This window comes from Chionomys nivalis, chromosome 1 (genome assembly GCF_950005125.1).
Source record: "Chionomys nivalis chromosome 1, mChiNiv1.1, whole genome shotgun sequence".
Taxonomy (NCBI): Eukaryota; Metazoa; Chordata; class Mammalia; order Rodentia; family Cricetidae; genus Chionomys; species Chionomys nivalis.
The window spans coordinates 178618774-178639548 of NC_080086.1; the positions used below are offsets into that span (position 1 = coordinate 178618774).

General features: G+C 40.6%; 1 protein-coding gene and 1 pseudogene across 1 annotated transcript in view; both read left to right on the forward strand.

Annotated features, from left to right (window-relative positions):
- The window catches only part of Iqub (IQ motif and ubiquitin domain containing), a 62457-nt gene extending 46953 nt beyond the window's left edge, over positions 1–15504 (forward strand). The window contains exons 10-13 of the mRNA XM_057778456.1: positions 4759–4935; positions 9918–10166; positions 10712–10897; positions 15294–15504. Coding sequence (XP_057634439.1) covers positions 4759–4935; positions 9918–10166; positions 10712–10897; positions 15294–15476 — 795 coding nt within the window. The 3' untranslated portion in view covers positions 15477–15504. The remainder of the gene's footprint in view (positions 1–4758; positions 4936–9917; positions 10167–10711; positions 10898–15293) is intronic.
- Positions 5855–9590, forward strand: LOC130877546 (RNA-binding protein EWS-like; annotated as a pseudogene).
- Positions 15505–20775: the final 5271 nt, after the last annotated feature.

Below are 20775 nucleotides of genomic sequence, written 5' to 3' on the forward strand. Positions count from 1 at the left end.
TATAAAGTTATAAACAAATTCTTGCATATGTGAAATTGTATAAACAGCTAAATGATTTTGGTAAATTTGGGGATGGATATGGCTTATGAATTAATTCTTAAGAAAAATCTGTGCACAAAGTTGTGGGTTCGATTTGCAGCTTTGCAAAAATTCTATATGTATTTGATGACATAATAATAAAATTTAAACATTGCATATTCAAATGCAAATTCACCTTTATATAGCCACCTCACTTTGGTGTATGGTTTTAAAAATAATAGAAGCCAGGCAAGCTGTGATTTTAAAACTGGAATGAAAAAGCAGTAATTATGGTCTACATTTTGGGCAGTTTTCAATAAAAAGCTGTCTCCAGTCACTACACATTTTATTTTATCTGTTGTATTGTGTGCATGTGTTTGCGCATGCGCATCACAGTGCACACACAGAGGTTACAGGATAATTTTTAGGATTGGTTTTCTCCTTCCTTCATCTGAGTTGGATAGATGGAAGACAGGTCATCATGCTCGCATTCCTTACCCACTGAGCCATGAAGTAAGTATGTTTGCTTCCCCCTCCCTACATTATTAATTTCCTGCTTTTAAATAAAAATTAGATAGTGGATCTCATGGGTCAGGTTTTCTTCAGACATAGACTCAGAGAAGGCTTTGAATTCAGAATTTCCCCGGGCATACAGAAAGTAGACAGGAATAATGTTCGTGTTCAGAAGAGGAAAGTTCGAATCGATCATTGGGACCCTAAGAGCCGGCGCAATCGCGTCAGCCTCATCAGCACCTTGAAGCTGAGCCTGCTGTGAGGATTTGCCCGCTGTCAGAGCAAGGGGCAAGACTGTTCACTTATCTCACTGAATTAAGGGTGCGAGTTTGCCCTGGCAAACTTAGTCTCTGGAAGCAGCACTCACAAATGACTGAGTCGAGGTTGTTTTCCCACGACTCACCAGGAGGGGGCGAGTGAGAGCTTCCAGTCCGGCTACAGGACAGTGGCAGCTGCGGCTTGAATTCCTTGCTTGGTGATCAGTTCCTACGATTTGGATAGAGTTTTTTTCCAGAATAAAAATATAGTAGAGAGGTTAATGAGCAAAGTACATACCCTGTTGTACTTATAGGCATCAAGGCCACAACAGGTTCTCCTGTTGTCCCTCTGCTACTCATTTTAATGTTTCCTCGCCCTGGATCAACACTGATGGTTTCACAACCTTGCAGTCTGTGGGGCTTAAGAACTCTGGACAACAGGGCGATCGATACGCTCTTCTCTCAAAACCGTGCAGGTATTTACCAGGAAATGCCCAGACCTGAGCGCCGAGCACATGATTCCTTGTGCCCATCGGGTTGTAACACCTCCAATGTCTTTAGGAAATCGGAGTCAGTTCCCTCTGTAAGAATGTGGACACTGTCCTCTTCAGAGCTCCCGACCTGAGGAGAATTAGAGCTCAAAGGAGCAGCGTATCCTCCACCGGAAGCTTTTTTTTAAATGTAGGAATTAGGACCTCTAAATTTGAATTGTCCAAAGTTTAAGGCACAGGAGGCAAAATATCTCCAAGAAGTAAGCGAGACTGTCCTCGCCCCCCACCCCCAGGATACTTTCAGAGGCGTCCACGTGGTCTTCCTGGTTACACTACCTCACAGCTCAAGGTAATAAGAGTAAAGGAGGTCGTGCCAACTGCAGTATATTCCATTCCAGAACAGATTAACAAACTCTGACTCTTTCTCTGAACCTGCTGTATCTTTTTTGAGCTCGACCTAGGCCAGAAATCCATCTACTTTTCATTTGCATTTACTCTCGGCTCACATGGAAATCCGCAGGCTTTTCCCTCCCTAATTGATTAAATATTTCATTCAGAATGTTCCTGAGGTGACACCTGACACCATGGCTTTGGGCACGGCTAGTGTTTGGGCTAATATAGTAGTTACCTTCAGCCAAGATAGCCAGGTTTCAGAAGTGGGCAATCCGACCGGGAGGGGTGGAGCGCATTAGTGAAGAATTGTTATCTGCCGTATGCCACAGCTAGCAGTGCTCCGGTCCTGACACGTGAGGGTCTGGGAAGCACACTCCATTTGCTGCAAGGTATATGCGTCCCATATTTCTAAAGGGGGGCATTCCAGTATCCCTAGGACCAAAAGGATTCTCGCATTTAACAACTCAGAATGAAAGTAATCTTGGGTATGTATCACTGGAGTTGATGGGAAATTAAATGAGGGAATTAGCTACAATACCTGGTTTATAAGTTGTGTTTTGAGTTCTTGAAGATAAGTTCTTGACAGCTTCCCCCTTTGTGACTTAATTGTGACATCAATTGTTTATGAGTGATCATCTTTATGAATTAAAGTTTGGACACAAGTAACGATTGAATAACTAACTGTGACGTCAGTCAGTTGTGTCGTTAATGTGACCCACAGTTTCAAGCAAGTACATATAGACACCTCAATAAAAACCAGTGTTTCACTAAACATAACAACTGGAAAAATACTGGCTATATTTAACCCAATCCAACCAAACCGCTGATGACAAGCTTGAGAATTTTACAATGTGACTTGTAGGTGCCCCATTTGGGTTCTTTGCCCCTTAACTATAAAGAACTCTTCTGTTGAGTAAAATCAGAGCCCCAACACACAGTGATATTCAGACACACTAGGAATTAGGTAATTAATTGGCTCACAGGTTTTGTGTTCTCTGCCTGTCTGGAGAGCAGAGGTGATGCTGTGTTTTCTGCATCTACCTTTGCAAAGATGTTGGTGCTGCAAACAGCCTTGGCAGAACCCTCCTTAGATAGCAAGAGAGAAGCAAAGGTGAGAGGCGAGAAATAAGGATGTTTCTAGAGGGTCATGTAAAGACCAGGTTGGAAAAAAGAGAGTGCATGTAGGAAATCCTTTTACCTGATAATTAGAACCAGTCCCTAGTCAACCAAAGAGAACAGGGATTCTCTTGGTCTGAATTCATTTTACTTAAACTATTTGGATGAAATTTATTTAACTATATTTTGAAGAAAAATAAAGGTGTAAACATAACTAATTCTTACTCTATCGACTTAAGACAACCTTAAATAAGCTACTTAAACATGTATAGTTATATTTTTCCACTCAACTATACACTAAATATATAAAGAACAAAGAATTTTAAACCTGAGTGTACTTTAGATTCACCTAGAGTTTCAGAGACAAACAGACAGACAGGTAGACAGACACACATAGAGGGAAAAGGGAGTGAGGGAATGGGAGAGAGAGAGAGAGAGAGAGAGAGAGAGAGAGAGAGAGAGAGAGAGAGAGAGAGAGAAACAGACAGGCATACACACACAGATGGGGAAGGGAGGGAGGGAGACAGAGACAGACACACACAGAGGGGCGAGTGAGACAGAGAGACAGACAGAGACAGAGAGAGACAAAGAGAGACAAACAGCTTAATTGTGAATATGTGACTATATGTAAAAATAAGGTCTAGATACCATTTCAGAGACACTGAATTAGATCCTTAGGCATGAAAGCAGTATTAACAAAAATCTATTAGGATTTCCCCAAGGCCCATCTAAAATGCTCCTAGGTGAGGGACCACTGTTTTTGACTTTTAAATTTAATATTGCCAAGTATCTAGAATAAGTATGAAAGAGATTGTTCTACAATCACTCTCTTTACCTTTTGTCTCCTGCAGATAGTGTTCCATCCATTTTCCCCCAGACAGTGGAACGGACTTAACTCTGCTTCACTGCTTATGAATACAGTCCTCAGCCCTTAACTCTTACCTGAAGTTTCTGTTCAAACTACTCAGTTTCAGTACTTTACTAAAAAATGTTGAATGATAAAATAGGTGTGTGGAAAATAGATAAATCATTTAGCCACGTTGAACAGAGCATTGCAACATTGCTAAGCTACGTATTTTGTGCCCCTCTCTGCCCGTCTGCCTCTCTCTGTGCCCGTCTGCACCTCTCTGTGCCCGTCTGCACCCCTCTGTGCCCGTCTTCACCCCTCTGTGCCCGTCTGCACCCCTCTGTGCCAGTCTGCACCCCTCTGTGCCCGTCTGCACCCCTCTGTGCCTGTCTGCACCCCTCTGTGCCCGTCTGCATTTCTCTGCCTGTCTGCACCCCTCTGTGCCCATCTGCATTTCTCTGCCCGTCTGCACCCCCTGTGCCCGTCTGCACCCCTCTGTGCACATCTGCACCCTCCTGTGCCCGTCTGCACCCCTTTCTTTCCTCATCTTAGACTTTCTTTGGTGTCCTTGAAGTAATCACCAATGGACAGTCACTTTCATGGGTGTCTTTTCCTTGATTTTTCTTAATGATTTTGCTTTCTCCGTCTAGCCTATAAATAATTTGGTTCAGTGTTTTTACTTTTTACTTTTAGTGAAATTACACTGAGTGAAACAGTTTGTATCCAGTTTACTCTGCTGACTTCGTAAGATTTAGGCATTAAGATTTACAGCTATCGTATAGTTTACTCATTTCCATAAAGCCCATTATATTGGTAAACTATGAGTTATTTATATATTCAATTTGCTTATGAATATTTAGGTATTTCTAACCTTTGGCTACTGTGAACAATAGCTTTTTAGATGCATTTCTCTAAAGCACCTACGTAAAGAATCGCTGGGTTATAAGTTCCACATTATCAAGCCACTTATTTGACGTTAATTCGGTCCCCAGTTGGTTGTACCAAATTTTACTCCCGTCACCTTTAAAAATCTTTTGGAATGTGGATTCCAGTTTGTTTGGGTGGTAATTTCAAAAATAGTGATTTAAAATAATTATACTGAACACTTCTGTGTTTTGTATAGGAACACGAATGTAAACTGACCCAAGAAATCCTAGAACTGATTGACAGAGAAGTTGACCTTATGATGAGAGGAGTCAAACCTCATAATCTTGAAGGACTCAGAAAAAGAATTACGACGCTCTTTTTCCACTACATCAAAACCCCCCTGTTCAACCCTGAAGTGGCAAGATACCTGAAGGTACTCCTCTTCCTACACTCATTTTCAAACCCCTTCAGACCCCACAGTGTCGCACTGTTATTTGAAGGACATTCAAAGTTCACTTCTATGCTTTATTACAAATCTCACTAAGACCGTCCACTCGGTGAGACCTTGGGTTTAGTGATGCTGATAAACTAAACTTTCCCATTAACCTCTTCTGCACAGGAATTTTCAGCCTTGAATTCTTTTCTAAGAATCAAATTGATTTTCCAGTTGCTGCACAGGATTGAAGATGCTGTGATCTCTCACAGCCCAGTTTTTGATCCCATCTGCCCTGCTGTGCTCTATTGGCTCCAGCCAACTCCTGTTCGCTTTCAGAAACTGAATTTCTCTCTGTCTCTGTCTCTGTCTCTGTCTCTCTCTCTCTTTCTCACACACACACACATGAGACCCCAGAGAGAGCTGGCCTTTCGACCTCTACAATTCTCCCATAGTGCCTTGCCTGTCTTCCTTTAGCACTTAGCGTGAAAGTATAAATATCAGTGACTAGATGCATGAAGACGTGCAGAGATTGTTGAGCTGTTTACCTATCTGACCAGCACCAGGAACACTTCCTGTAACAGAGATTGACAGCTGTTTGGTAGACTCATCAATGCTTGGTGTTAGCAGTTTTTCATTTAGGAAATTCTCACCAAATGTGTAGTGGTATCTCATAGTTTAGTGTATATTTTCCTAATAACTAATAATTCTACAACTCCTTTCATATACTCATTTGACATGAACATGTTTTTGATGAAACTCCCGTGTCTCTCTCTTTTACTACCCCTTTGTTTTGAATGTTATAAATTTTCTGTGATAAATTTTGAGAATTTGTAATATATTCTTTGCATAAGTTGTCAGAAATGTGCATTGAAAATATTTCTTTTTATGGCTTGTTTTCATTTTAATTATGTCTAACATGATGAAAGTTTTGATTTTGATGAAACTTCATTTAACCTTTTTTAAAATGGATCATGAGGAGGAAGGAGAGAAAATGACACCCAGAGCTTATAGTTCCTATAACCAAGCAGCAGCCCAGCAGGGCTACAGTGCTTACACTGCCCAGCCAACTCAAGGATGTGCAACAAAACTATGGAACCTATGGGCAGCCTTCTGATGTCAGCTATACTCAGGCTCATATTACTGCCACCTATGGGCAGACTGCATATGTGACTTCCTAATGGACGGCCTCCTACTTTATGCCTCTCCCACTGCCCACCCGGCACACAGCCAGCCTGTCCAAGGATATAGCACTGTTGTTCATGATACAAACCACTGCTACAGTCACCACAACCCAGGCCTCTTATGCAGCTCAGTCTGCATATGGCACCCAGCCTGCCTACCCAGCCTATGGTCAGTAGCTGGCAGCCACCACACCTACAAGACCACAGGCTGGTAACAAGCCGGCTGAGGCTAGTCAACTTTAAGCTAGCACAGGGAGTTATAACCAGACCCACCTAGGATATGGACAGAGTAACTGTAGTTATTTCCAGGTACCTGGGAGCTACCCCACGCAGCCAGTTACCACACCATCATCCTGTCTACCAGCTACTCCTCTTCACCGCCGACTAGTTACGATCAGAGCAGTTACTCTCAGCAGAAAGCCAATGGGCAACTTGGAAGCTATGGACAGCAAAGTAGCTATGGTCAACAAGACAGCTATGGGCAGCAGCTTCCCACTACTTACACCCCTCCCCCATCAGACTGGATTCCACAGCCAGGCTCCAAGTCAATATAATGAACAGAGCAGCAGCAAGAGACAACTGGGTTCATTTCTCCAGGGCCATCTCAGTAGCATGAGTGTTTATGGACAGGAGTCTGGAGGGTTAACGCACAGGAGAGCTTTGAAGCATGAGTGCCCTGATCACTGGGGCAGGGGAAGAGGGGGTTTGATGGTGCAAGTATGAGCAGAGGTGGGTGGGCAGGAATGGAGTGGGGTGTGGAATGGGAAGTGCTGGAGAATGAGGTAAGCCTGGCAGACCCATGGATGAAGGGCCAGATCTTGATCTACGCCTTCCTATAGACCCTGATGAAGACTCTGACAACAGTGTTAAAAGGACAACATGACTCTGGATCACCTGGCAGACTTCTTTAAGCAGTGTGGGTTGTCAAGATGAACAAGAGAACTGGGCAACCCATGATTCACATCTACCTGGATAAGGAGAGAGGAAAGCCTAACGGTGACGCCAGTGTCTTATGAAGATCCACCATCTGCCAAGGATGCCACGGAATGGGTTGATGGAAAAGATTTTCTTCCTTTCTGAGACCTCAAGATTTATTTATTTTATGTATGAGTGCTTTATCTGCTTGTATCCCTTTATGCTGGAAGAAGGCATCAGATCCCCCCAGAGTTGGTTGTAAGCCACCATGTGTTTGCTGGGAATTTATCTCAGGACCTCTTAACCACTGAGTTGTCTCTCTAGCCTGGGAAAGATTTTTTTTTTTTTGCAAACTTCCAAAAAGAAGTCTCCAGTGAACAACACATAGGGTGACATGCCACCTTGTGAGGGCAGAGGGTGCCACACCACTTCGTGGAGGTCCTGCTGGCTCAAGAGGTCCTGGAGTTGCATGGGAGGCCATGGAGGAGACAGAGGCAGCTTCTCCTCAAGTGGATCCCAGGGCTCCTCTGGAAGAGAAAATGTCCAGCTACCGAGCTGGAAACTGGCAGTATCCCAGTTTGTGCTGTGGAAACCAGAACTTCATCTGGAGAAGACAATTCAGCCAGTATAAGGCCCCTAAGCCCAAGGGCTCCCTCCCACCACCTCTCGGTGGTGACTGACGTCCAGGTGGCCCTTGTGGCATGCAGGGAGGAAGAGGTGGACTTATGGATCCTGGTTATCCTGGAGGAATGTTCAGAGGTGGCCGAGGTGGAGATAGAGGTAGCTTTAGAAGTGGCTTTGATGTGGACCCAGGTGACTTTGGTGGAGGAAGATGGGGAGCCTCTGGACCTTTGATGGAGCAGATGGGAGGAAGAAGAGACTGACATGGAGGACCTGGGAAAGTGAATAAAAGCGAGTACCATCAGGATCATAGAGACCCACCAAGCTGCACAGATTTGTTTTTTAAAGCAGAAAAGTTTTAAATTTGTAATTCCATATTTATAATATTGACCATAACATTATGACTGTTCTTTGTCTGTACTTCAATGACTTTAGTATTTTCACCATTTCTGAAGAAACATTAAAACAAGTAAAATGATAAAAAAATAAAAATAAAAAGGATCATAATATTTCTTTTGTACTTAACAAATCAGCCTAACGCAAGGGAGCAAGAACTGCCTTCTGTTTTACCCTAGAATTTTGCCACTCTAAGTTGTATAACTGGGACTTTGAAGCATTTTTGTTGTTTCTCTTGCACTACAAAGGGTAGTCACAGCCATTTTCTTGTGTAGTTTTGTCAACTGTTTTCATATTTTTTTTTATGAAGAAACCAAATCTTGACTGAATTGTCATAACTCCTATGTCACATATGACTTCACTATTGTGTGTTTCTGGCCAACACTGGCTAGCTCGGAATTGCCTCCCTGCTTGTAGTGAAGAGAGGTACACAGTGCTTTTCAAGACACTGGACATAAGGCAATGAAAGATTGTAATTTCCGGTAGAAGAAAAACAAAAGGAACAAGCCTAAACTGGCGCCGTTGGCCCTGAAAGAGTGGCTGAGATACAGCACAAGGGAAGAGAACCGGCGGTGGCGTCCCCAAGGGCACTGGTGCAGTAGCAGGGAGTGATTACTCTCAAATGGAGAGTTGCTTTATTCATTCTTAAAAAAACCACAAACTTAAAACTGAGACACTAATGGATCAAATTGTTATAAGTAATTTAACTGTGCCTCAGAAAAATTACAAGGTTGTTAAGAATAAAAAATATTCATAATTAAAGTAAAATTCATGTCTAGCATCCAAAAACTTATAAACATATATACAAGATGTGACAAATAAAAACAAGCATCTAAATCATTATTCAGAGTTGGCCTAATTCTGACAAATGTTGGAATTAGCTGAAAAGACATTTGATCAGTTGTTAAGAATTTTTCAATTTTCAAAAATTACGTGAAGATACTGAAGATACAGTGTAAAATTTCTGAAGAAGAAACCTACCACACTTAAGCTGAAAAAAATGATGCAGTGTTAAATCAAGTAGAGATTGGTGATATTGATAAAGAAAAAAAATCACTTAGCTAGAAGACAATAAAATCTATGGCACATATGGAAACAGAATGAAAACCAGGATTAGCGTCGCCGAACTGTGGGCAAAGCTCGGGTACCTTAGTATGTGCCGGAATCTCAAACTAGAGGAGTGTGAAGGAAAGAGGGAACGCTTTGTCAAAATCACGGTCAGCGCTATTCTGAATAGGAATGAAAAGTAAGCCTGTAGACAAGCCAGAGAAGCATGAAGTACAAGGAGGAAAGGAAGCAACACCAAGCCACATCAATGGCCAGGGAGAAAGAGCAGCTCCTACACAGCAGGACAAAAACAAGGACGGCAACAGATTCCCCACTGGAAAGATCGCAGACGGAAAGACAGCCGGACGGCCTTTGCCACGCCCCCAGGTCAACAGCAGCGAGATAAACCTTACATTCGGCCTCTTCCACGTCAGTCAATTTAGTTTCCTTCCTCCCCACTCAGGAAACAACTTTCAGTATAATATTGAATGAGCTCACTGAGTGCAGAGAGCCATCCCTTGTTCCCAGGAATAGATAAAATATTTTAAAAAATGTAATAAGAGTCGATAACTTGATTTTCTAATTACTCTGCCATCATCTCTTCAGGGGTTACAGAGTAACACGGGGTTTTAATACTTTAGTCAGGAAGATGAATCTGGCTTGAAATTTAAATCTTGTACAGAATAGGCAGTTAAAAGGAAAATGGGGGCTTTTTAAAGTCACCGATTTTAGAATTAATTCTAAGCAGTCCTCAGTGTTTCTGTTTAGTATGTGGTTTGGATTTTCATCATCATCATCTTTTATTTTTTCTCTATTTAGGTCCCTCAAGACCCACTGAAGTTTTATGATAAGATTTACTTTTGCCACAGTTGCCAGCTGTATTTGCCGTCCGTGGAATTTTCTGTGTCACCCACCTCACATCGTGTGTACCGCTGCCGTCATTGTGTGAACCTTGAGAACGAGATTCAAAAGCGGGAATCGTTTTTGAAGTACAAGTGTCTGCTTCAGCGGCTCTACTTCTCAGAAGCTGACTATGGGGATGACTCTCAGATTGCTTTCCTCATGCAGGTATGGTCTGTGAATGGTGCCGGTCATGACACGCGCTGGTCAGAAAGGCTGTCGTCTAAGGGGCTGTGCTGACATGAAGCTTGATCCATTTGAATATAGATTGGTCTGGGGAACATTACCTAGGATTTCCAAAGCAGACAGCTACTGCAGTCCTGGGTGTCACGCAGAGATGTGCCCTTGGTGTTTAAGTTCTATACTATGCTCTGAAAATTCACTGGTACATCAGACGTCACATCCTAGGAAGGAAGGGAGACGTTTAAGAACGTTTAAGAAGAGCGACAGCAAGGAGGATGGCGTGTGCTTGCGAGAGGAGACTGGCAGTCACAGTCAGAGAATGAGATGTCCCGTTGCAGATTTCATGTGCGCGATGTTGAAAGATGACAAATTTTAGGCTGTGGTACAAGAAAGGAAATTCTTTTGAGTAACATTCCCCTTTAAAAATTCATTCAACAAGACTTAGTTGTTTTTCCAATTCATATGATGATATTGAAACCATTTATTTAGAAGAAAATAAAATTACTGTTCAAACTTATTTTGGTGTGTAGCTCCAAGATATTAAGTACTTGACCGAGAACATCTGGGCATCCCAGTCCATCCTCAGCGCCTGGGATGATCTCAATGACCTGGTCATGGTCAGGTGGGACAAGAAAGTGGAGTGGTCTCCCTGGAATTGCATTCTTCTAACCAAGGATGAAGGGGCCGCTCATCTCAAGCTAGAGAATATTGAGCAGGTAAGATGCTGCACTCTGAAAATTTAACTCAGCCAATAGGGTTATAGCCGGCATTTTGAGTGCCCTTTAATATACCCATGACAGTCTAAAGAGTTTCTGTTGAATCAAGAGACCTATATATGGGGTGACAATAGCAAAATATGTGGATGGTGTGTTTGTTTCTAAGGTGTGAAAATTAGAGAGATGATAAGTATTTGGTGTGTAAAGATGAGAGATTTAAACATGTAAGTCTCTAACATCATCTTGCTTCCGCCTAACAAGTTCAAGCACATCCATTTCACAGCAAGTTCTGTGAAGGACTTGGATTCACTTATGTGTTTCTATCCATTTTGTACCTATAATAATGCCTGTAGAAGAACAGAAGTTTGATAAATATTTGTCAAATAATTCTTGAGCAGTGTGTGTGTGTGTGTGTGTGTGTGTGTGTGTGTGTATAGCACAGCTGGTGGAATGTTATTGGGTGCATCCACTATGGAAATTGGTATGGAATTCTTCTACACCCTAGTAATGGAACTACCATACAATGCAGCTATGATACTTCTGAGTATATGCCTAATGGAATCCAAGACTGAATACCACAGAGAGATCTGTGCACAAGTTTTCTGTGGCACTGTTCACCATAGACAAAATATGGAATTAACCTAGGTCCAACCAACTGATGAATGGATATACATACATATGCTTGTGCTGTGTATTAGAGCTTTATTCAGAACACAGTGTTAAAATAAGTCAGACGTGAAAATACAAATAGCACCTGCTTTCTTCTACATATGAAATCTAAAATTTGAAAATAAAAACTACATAAAAGTAGAAGAGAGACTATTTGGGGAGAGGAGGATTCAGCAGTGCCTGGAGAGGAAGAGAAGAGGTGGGATGAGCAGTAGCCAAGTGTATGACATTCTTGTCTGAAGGTGCCAGGATGAAACTTATTGGTTTGTACATTAATTTGAAAACATAAGTGTATTGATATTTCATTTGTATTTTAATAAATAAAGCTTGCCAGAGAGTGAAACAGCTCCACCGGTCAGCCTTACTGACCAGGCAGTGTTGACACACACCTTTAATCCCAGTAGCCACACTCGTTGCCATAGAAAATGGGCAGTGCATGCCTTTAATCCCAGCCTAGAGAAGAATATAAAATGGGAGGAGACAGCTCTCAGACACAGTCTTGTTCTGAGATTCTTGGAGGCAGGATCACTATTTCAGACTGGGGTAGAGGTAAGAGCCAGTGTCTGGATATTTCATTTTTCTGACCTTCAGGTTGAACCCCAGTATCTGAGTTTTTCTCAATCATACTACACATAAGCCCCAAAATAAGTATCTGTATAATGAATAATGTTTATTATCAATATATAAATATTATGGAACCTAGAGTTTGTTCTTTGATTTGCCTAAACAAGTATTCAGTTGTCAAATAAATTCTATTCAAACTTTGTGATCTAAACAGCAGCCATACTGATGAGATTCCAGTCTCCGTTTGCTTCCGTCTGACTAGGAGTGGAAAACACACCGCAAAACTTAACTGCTACTTAATTTCAGCAACTTACAAGATGAAATCTGTAACACATTCTGATTAATAAACTTTAGGGGCCCTTGAAGCATTCCTGGAGGGTTCCATTGACACTCAGCAAGGTGCAATTCCAAGAGCTGGCCCAGTTCTCTCTCGATTTATTGTTGTATCTTTAACGCCACATACAAGATGCAGCTAAAGGACAATAAAGCGATGATATCAAATGCAGCCATTCTGAACAGTGCTGTCCCAAGATGCTCACTGCTGTTTGTTTTTTAAAGGAAAGTTGAGGAAATTACAAAAAGAGAGGAAATTCCTTTTAATTTTTGCCTTTTCCAATAATTTTCGGGTTCTAAGAAGCCAGGCTATGAAAAAAAATTCACTCTAGGGATGGAAAGAAAGGGCAGAAAGAAATTGAAGCTGTGTTAAATGTTATATTTAGTAAACTAAGCTGCTTCATAAATATTTAATCACTAGAAGCACAGCCAACACTAGCAACATGATTTCATCTAGGGCCCCGCGATGAAACTGAAATTCATTCCCAAAGCTGATATTTCGGTTCTTCTTCAATTAATCCACACAGCTCCTTTGTGTACCTAATCAAATCACCGAAGTCTCAAATTAAATGTTCCATTCAGGAGTGTTTCTAGTCTCAGGATGCTAGTCATTCTGAATTCTGCAAGTGGAGCAGAGGCTCTTAGGCTCATGTCAAGCCTTTGCCTCTCTCAACAGCCTCCAGTCTGTGCCATCCTGCACGCCATACTGCCCATTTTGTTTTGAATAGTTCACGTTCTTGCAGCAAATCAAAGCATTTCCAGAACCTTCTTAAAGGATATACATACCTGTTTCCCCCAAAGCAACAAAAGAGCAAAGAAACGAACAAAGGCAACCATAAAACAGCAACTGCAATCCCCACCATAAGAAATGCTCCCCAACCCTCCACCCCCAGTATAAGGTGATCTCCATTCCTTGCAGTGAGAGAGAAGAAGGACTTCTGAGTGAGGAACTCTCTCATAGCTGGCAAACTGGATGAAGTTGGGCCAGTGACTCCCTAAAAATCCATCTACCATGTCCCAGATTCTTTCCTCTTTGTCACTTCACTGTCAAGCTATGCACATGAAGACTTACTCTCTCTGCATTGTGAAATTTTAAAAATGTGGAGTTAGTAAAAAGAATAAAAGTTACACTTACCTCATGAAGTAAGATTGGACATATTTGTTAATGCTTTAATGCTTTCATTTTCTTATCTATAGCAAGGAGATGATGCTGTCTCACCGTAGTGAAGTTTTTTTTTTTTTTTAAATAAACCGAATAGACCACTAAGTGATCTCCACTCAGTGTCTGGCATTGGCTATGTTGGGTAATAACTCTGTCTATGAAACTACTGTGAGCCAGGCAATTCCCACTGCACACATTCTTGTTCTCAGAGCTTTCTTTGACTTTCCTGGTTGGCCTTATAAAGGTTCTGCAGTGCAGAATGCCTTACTCTCAGAAAATAAAATTTAAAGGAGACACAGGTAGCATTGTGAGTGCGTGAACAGACATCTGATTGAGAGGATTGAAAAGAATAGTTGATGCTTATTAATTTAGGCAGAACTTACTTTGGATTGCTTTGGTGGCATTTCATTTGTATTTTAGTAAATAAATCTTGTCTGAAGATCAGAAAAGTAAAACAGCCACACTGGCCAGCCTTACAGACCAGACAGCAATGACACACACCTTTAATTCCAGTAGCCATATTAGTTTGCCATAGAAACCAGGAGGTAGTGGTTCATGTCCTTAATCCCAGAACTAGAGAGGATTAAAAAATGGGAGGAGACAGTTCTCAGTCTCAGTCTCGTTCTGAGGTTTCCTGGAGGCAGAATCACCATTTTAAGACTGAGGTCAAGGTAAGAGCCAGTGGCTGACTGCTTTTCTTTTCTGCTCTTCAGATTGAGCCCCAATATCTTTCTCTGAGTTTTTATTACTCATGCTACCATGTGTCAAATACCGTGTAAAGTACTAAGTAGAAAAAGAAAGACAAAGAAATGGAATGAGCATAAGTTTTCATTGTTTCAGTTGCATTTAGGTTCAACTATAATCCGACAGTGAGCAAATATATCATGGTATAATCAAATCAGAATTTGTCTTACATAACGAGGCCAGGAGTGGCAGTTCTCAGCTAGGGTGGCGTCTCCACAATGTTTTCAGAAACTCAGCCTCCAGCCTTTCCCTCAGTGCCCTCTGACCTCTGGCTTTCTCCCTCATGCATATGGGGTCACAGTGAACGATGGTAGCTTCATCAGTGCCATAGCTGCCTGCCCAGGCATGGCAAAAGCATCAGGTAGCTTGATACATGAGTCCTTCTAAGAATTCACCTTAACATGCTTTTTTTGTCAAATTTGTCCAAATGTATGCATGTGTAAACATATATAAATTTGCCACTGTTACATGCCACTGGACTAAAACATAGACACCTGAAAACATCCTACCCTACATCAGGTAACTACTATACATGCAGATGGAAGGGGGGAAGGGGGAAAGAGTATAGAATTAATAACAACAGTATTAACTGGGCCTAAGAGGGGAGAGAGAGAGAGAGAGAGAGAGAAAGAGAGAGAGAGAGAGAGAGAGAGAGAGAGGAGAGAGAGAGAGAAGAGAGAGAGTTCCCTGGTAAACTTTACACTGAATCATCACAAGAACTAATCTCTGAAAGAAAAGAGACATAGTGAGAAGAAAAGGTATTTTAGGTTGAATAAACTGATGAATGTAGCTGTACTAAAATAGTAAGTAAGTAAGTAAATAAATAAATAAATAAATAAAGCCATTCTAAGACATGGCCATGATTCATCTGGCAAAATATATATGTATGGCTTTCCATAGAATTCTATTTTCTTTTATTTGCAGGAATATGGACGCCTTTTTATTCACAAGATCAAGCATAAACACATCCTGGCTAAAAACTATTTCTCACAGATTCCAGTGCTGGCTTCACTTATTGTTGAAGATAGTGAAGTAGAAGATATCAGAAGTAAATACTGCACAGATAAGCCACCTAAAGTTATAGAAGCCCGAGGGGCTGTACTTTAGGGGGTTTTAGGAATACCAATGGTGATGAGCATTTTGTTCTCTATTAAGAGAGTAATACAGAGGTCATGTAATATGGAAACAACTTTTATGATTCCATTAGTATTTGTTTTGTTCTGTGCGCATGAACCTTTGTTGGATGGTTAGTATTAAATTAATCTGTAATTTTGTTTCAGATTAATAGTTAAAGAGAATATTTTAATCTATTTTCATGTTAAATTAAAAAAAGCCTAAATGCTTTATAGTAAAATACAACAGCCAAACAAAACCTTGGCTTAACTTTCAATGAAAATAATTTATTTAATATATACTTTATGAGTGTAAATTATTCTCTGTACATACATGTATTTTGCTATAAGTATTTGAATTATTTTTACTTTTATTGTCTACTCTTGCCTTTTAATTGCATAATCCAAGAAAACACTGTAAACAAACCCAAATCTGCATTGCATGCCATGAAACAAGGAAAACAGTGGAAATGTTAGTTATGGAGGAGACTTCTTGTGGGAAATGTTGGGATTCTGTAAGAAGTATCAACTTGATGAACTTGATCACATCAACTGTCAGCTTGCTTCTCAATAAACTCAATAATCACTTTGACTCATATCTGTCTGGAGTATGTGATGAATAGTAATGCATCCAGAGACAGCACACTCCAAATAGCATGACTCAAGAAGGGTTTGTTTACAAAAGGACCTGTTCTAAGACCTGCATGCTGCAGAGAAACAGAAGGGACAGCATAGAGGTACAGGGTTAGAGCCCCACACACTGTATTCATCCCACAGCCTTTCATGTGCTCAGGGAGGGAGAAGCTAGGGAGCCTGGACAGAGTAGAAAGGAGATGGGTAGACCACCGAGATGACTTCAAGAGCCAAAAAATAAACCCTCAGTTTCACACTTCCACTTTGCTCCAGTTGCCTTCTTCAATGGGAAAAATCTCGAAAGAAGCAAAGAACCAAAGTTCACATGGCTTTAGAGTAAAGGACAGGGTAGCTAATGGTGAAACAGAGATGGGGGACCAAATAGAAAACATTGGGGAAGGAAACAAATGAAAATGGGGATAAAAATAATATTTTTATTCTTATATCACAGAATTATAGAAAATATGTATTTTATTCTAATCTTTTCTAAATGATGTTGTCCTTTCAAGTATAGAGATTAATAAATTCATTATAAATATTTGTTTCATATAAACATTTGATATTTTAGCAACAGATATCTATCATATCTACAACTTTTCCTTACAAAGCAAGAGCATGACACCTGTCAATTGCCATTAAGGAAACAAACACTTAGAAGAAAATTCTGTAGTACTTTTTTTTTTTTTTGATTAATAGTCCAGAAAACCTGGGAATTTTTTTAAACAAAAAATTCCAGTTGAGACTAGACTAGAACAAGGCTAATCATTGATATAATGGGAACAACAATCACGGACACAGGCAGGTTTACACAGCAATGTGAATAACCAGATTTTTTCAACATAGCGCAGGAGAATTTGTCATCTCTGAGGAGAACTGTGAAGGTGCGGAAGGTGAAATAGCCAGGTAGGGACAAGTGAAGGATTTTTATGAGCTTTCTTGACTCCCCAGTGAAGCCATTGGCTAGAACATTGGCTCCTAGGAATGGAAGACAAGGAGTAAACAGAGAAGGAAGTAAACGCCCAGAGCCTGGTAACTAAAGGTTTGGATATTAATTTCCCCGGATCAGCTTGTTGCTTTCTGTAAAGTTTATATAGCAGTATGTTGATTAAATGTGAAGACATATTAGAGCTAATACTAAGGTAAGGATCTTGTAGGAAAATCAAGGTGCAACCTGTTATAAATCAGCCTGTACACTGGAGGAGCTGCAGATCATGTCTTTTTTTTTTTTAAATCAGTATGAGAAGAGTATGTGTAAGAGTACATTTTATAAGGATTATATAGCTGTAAAATATGAAGTGAAAGATAAATCAAGCTCAATTTACGTTCTTGCCTTGGATGCAGGATTTAATGTGGTTGTATTGACGCTATGAATATTATCAGATGTACTTAACTGAACCCTATACTAAATATGGCCTCTACCAAAAATGGTTGTAATGGAGTGGATCTGTATGTGTGTCTTAGGGTTCCTATTGCTGTGAATAGACACCATGACCACAGAAACTCATAAAGGAAAACGTTTCATTTTAGAAGTTTATCAGTCCATCCTCATCACAGTGGGAAGCAAAGCAGCTGTGACTATGGAGGCCTGCAGGCAGACATGGTGCTGGAGCTGACAGTCCTACATCTTGACCCAACAACAACAGAAAGTAAACTGAGACACAGGGTGTGGCTTGAGCATATCTGAGACCTCAACGTCCACCCCCACTGTTGATGCATTTCCTCTACCAAGGTCATACTTACTCCAACAAAACCACACCTCCTAATAAAGCCACTCCCTGAAAGCATATGGGGGCTAATTACATTCAAACTACCACAATGTGTAAACTTTAGATACTGCCTCAAATGATTTATTAAAACAATTGTTATCTCAGAACTCAAGGCACAGAGGCTGGGAGCTGGCAAGCTTGATGTCAGTGTGGTATGCATAACAAGTTTCAAGGTACAGTGGGCTTCATAGTGAATCACTGTCAAAGAAAGAAGAGAAGAAAGGGGGAAGGAAAAAAGGAAGGGTTTGGTTAGTAGATTTTTAAAGTCATAGAAAATCTCTGGGATTGCAGGTCCCTATATTCTTGAGGTGATAATAGGAAGAGAATCTGATAATTTGGTTTAATGGGGATAATATGATGTTTTATGCTAGAATACAGGGTGGTTAAACTTAAATATCAGAGAGTCTTAAGAGCTATGAGAAACCTGAAAGATAAAAATAAACAAACAAATAAACACAAAGCCAGTATTGATGAAAGTTATATAGAAATTGAAGCCTTGAACTCCAGCAGTGAGAATGTGAAATGGTACAATGTCTACAAAAATAATATGAAATTTCCTCAGGAATTGGAAGCACCAGGTATGGTGGCTCATACCTGCAATCCCAGCAATCAGGCTGAGCACAAAGGGATTATAATGCGTTTGAGGCTGGGCTGCACAGTGAGTTCCAGGGCAGTCTAGACTGTGGAGTGTGACCTTTTCTCAGAAACTAGAGATTGATCCAGACATCCAATTTCTGGATAATTAGGATTTTAAAGAAATATTGGTTCTTCCCAATCCTGTGAAACACTATCCACAATAGTTGAAATTAGGGAACAATTTCAATGGACAATTACTCAACTTTTTAAAAAGTTCTGCAATCTTCAACTATATTGATGAACCTTGAAGACATTTTGTAAGTGAAAAAAGTCATTCATAAAAATTACTTATAAAGTGATGGAGGAGGTCATTGGTTAATTAATAAAGAAACTGCTTGGCCTGATAGGTTAGAACATAGGTGGGTGGAGTAAACAGAACAGAATGCTGGGAGGAAGAGGAAGTGAGCTCAGACGCCATGCTGCTCCTCTCCAGGGCAGACACTATGAAGCAAGCCGCCAGGTCAGACATGCTGAATCTTTCCCGGTAAGACTGGTGCTACACAGATTACTAAATATGGCTTAGGCAAGATGTGAGAATTAGCCATTAAGAGGCTAGAACTAATGAGCCAAGCAGTGTTTAAAAGAATACAGTTTCCGTGTAATTATTTCAGGGCATAAGCTAGCCAGGCGGCCGGGAGCTGGGTGGCAGGAATGCAGCCCGCAGCTCCTTCTATAATAAAGATTCTTTATCTAAGACAGGGCTGCACTCATGTTGTCTGAGTGCTAAAACATACAAATACCTTTGTAGAAGTTACTGCTCAAACCATTATTACAACCTGCTGTAGTTCTATTTAATGTATCTAAGCAGAAAATATTTTAATCCTGAAGGGTCGAGTAATGTGTTCAAGGTACCAGAGTGAAGAAATGCAATCGATCACAGACAGATGGAGAGGCACCGAAGGATGTTTGCTGTGAATACTCATTCAGGTCTCCAGAAGCAGATGTGATTTTTACCAGGAGTGAGTCCTTTGGGACAATGTAAATACCCATGACTACTGGGGAGTCTTAGAAATTGGCTTTCAAATGACTCTGATCCCTAGATTTGAAGTATTATGGTCCATTGCTCATAGTATTTAAATACATAGCGAGACATTTATTGGCTGGATTCCTTCATTAATAAAATGGTAGACTCATCCTATTTTCATTTTCCTATTCCTAGAATACAAAGCAGAAATACATATTGTTAGTTACTGGCAATATTCCTGCATATGTTTTCTCTCTCCTGCAGTGAATGTTCCTACTGCTATACTAGGGAAGGCCAGTAAAATCCCTAGATACCCTACCCCTACATCTGTTTTATATAGGAATAGCCAAAACAGCACCATATCCATGGATAACTGATGCCATCAGTGACAGGATAGGTGATGACTCTCACCATATTTCCATCTACCTATTGTTGTTGGATGTTTGTATACTGAGTGAAAATGTACTGCTGTGATTGGTGTAATAAAACCCTGAACAACCAATAGCTAGGCAGGGGTTATAGGCAGTACTTCTGTGCAGAGAAAAAACTCTGGGGAGAAGACGACAGAGTCACCAGCTAGACATGATGGAGGCAACATAAGCAATATGGCAATATGAGGTAACCAACCACATGACAGAACATAGATTAAAGTAAATAGATTAATAAGTTATAAGAGCTAATAATTAATAAGCTATAAGCCTAAGCTAAGGCCAAGTTTTCTTAATTAATAATAAGTTTCTGTGTCATTATTTGGAAGCTGGTTGGTAGGATAAAGGTTCATTACATATGACATTCAATGTGGATGCTCGAATACCAAACATAGGGCTCGAGAAAGCTAAGAAAAGGTCTGGACAAGAGGATGTGGATTCCCAGTTCTGTAGTCTCTCTGCCAGGGTAGTGTTTGGTGGCGTACAGAGCCATGACTCCCTGTTACTGCCTGCAGGCTGGAGTCACCCACTAGTACCACGTGCCAGCGCCATATGCTATACTGAGCAGCATAGCAGCAGACATGGCCGTTTAAGATCTGTCTCATGCAGTCAGAGAATACTTTAGGTAAATGGTAAAGTCAGGTCCAGACACAAAAAACCTCTAAATAGGAACAATATGTTTAAAAATGTGCTTAGACACCAAAGAAAGGAAAGAAAATAGGTATAGATGGTCATGGAAGAAAATGGCTTAAAAATGATAAAATGAAGTCTTTAAAGAAAGAATAAAGTAATTTTTAAAAAATGAAAATAAGCCACGTAAAGATGGGAAATACACAAGGTGTCTGGATCTTGTGTGGTATTTTGCTG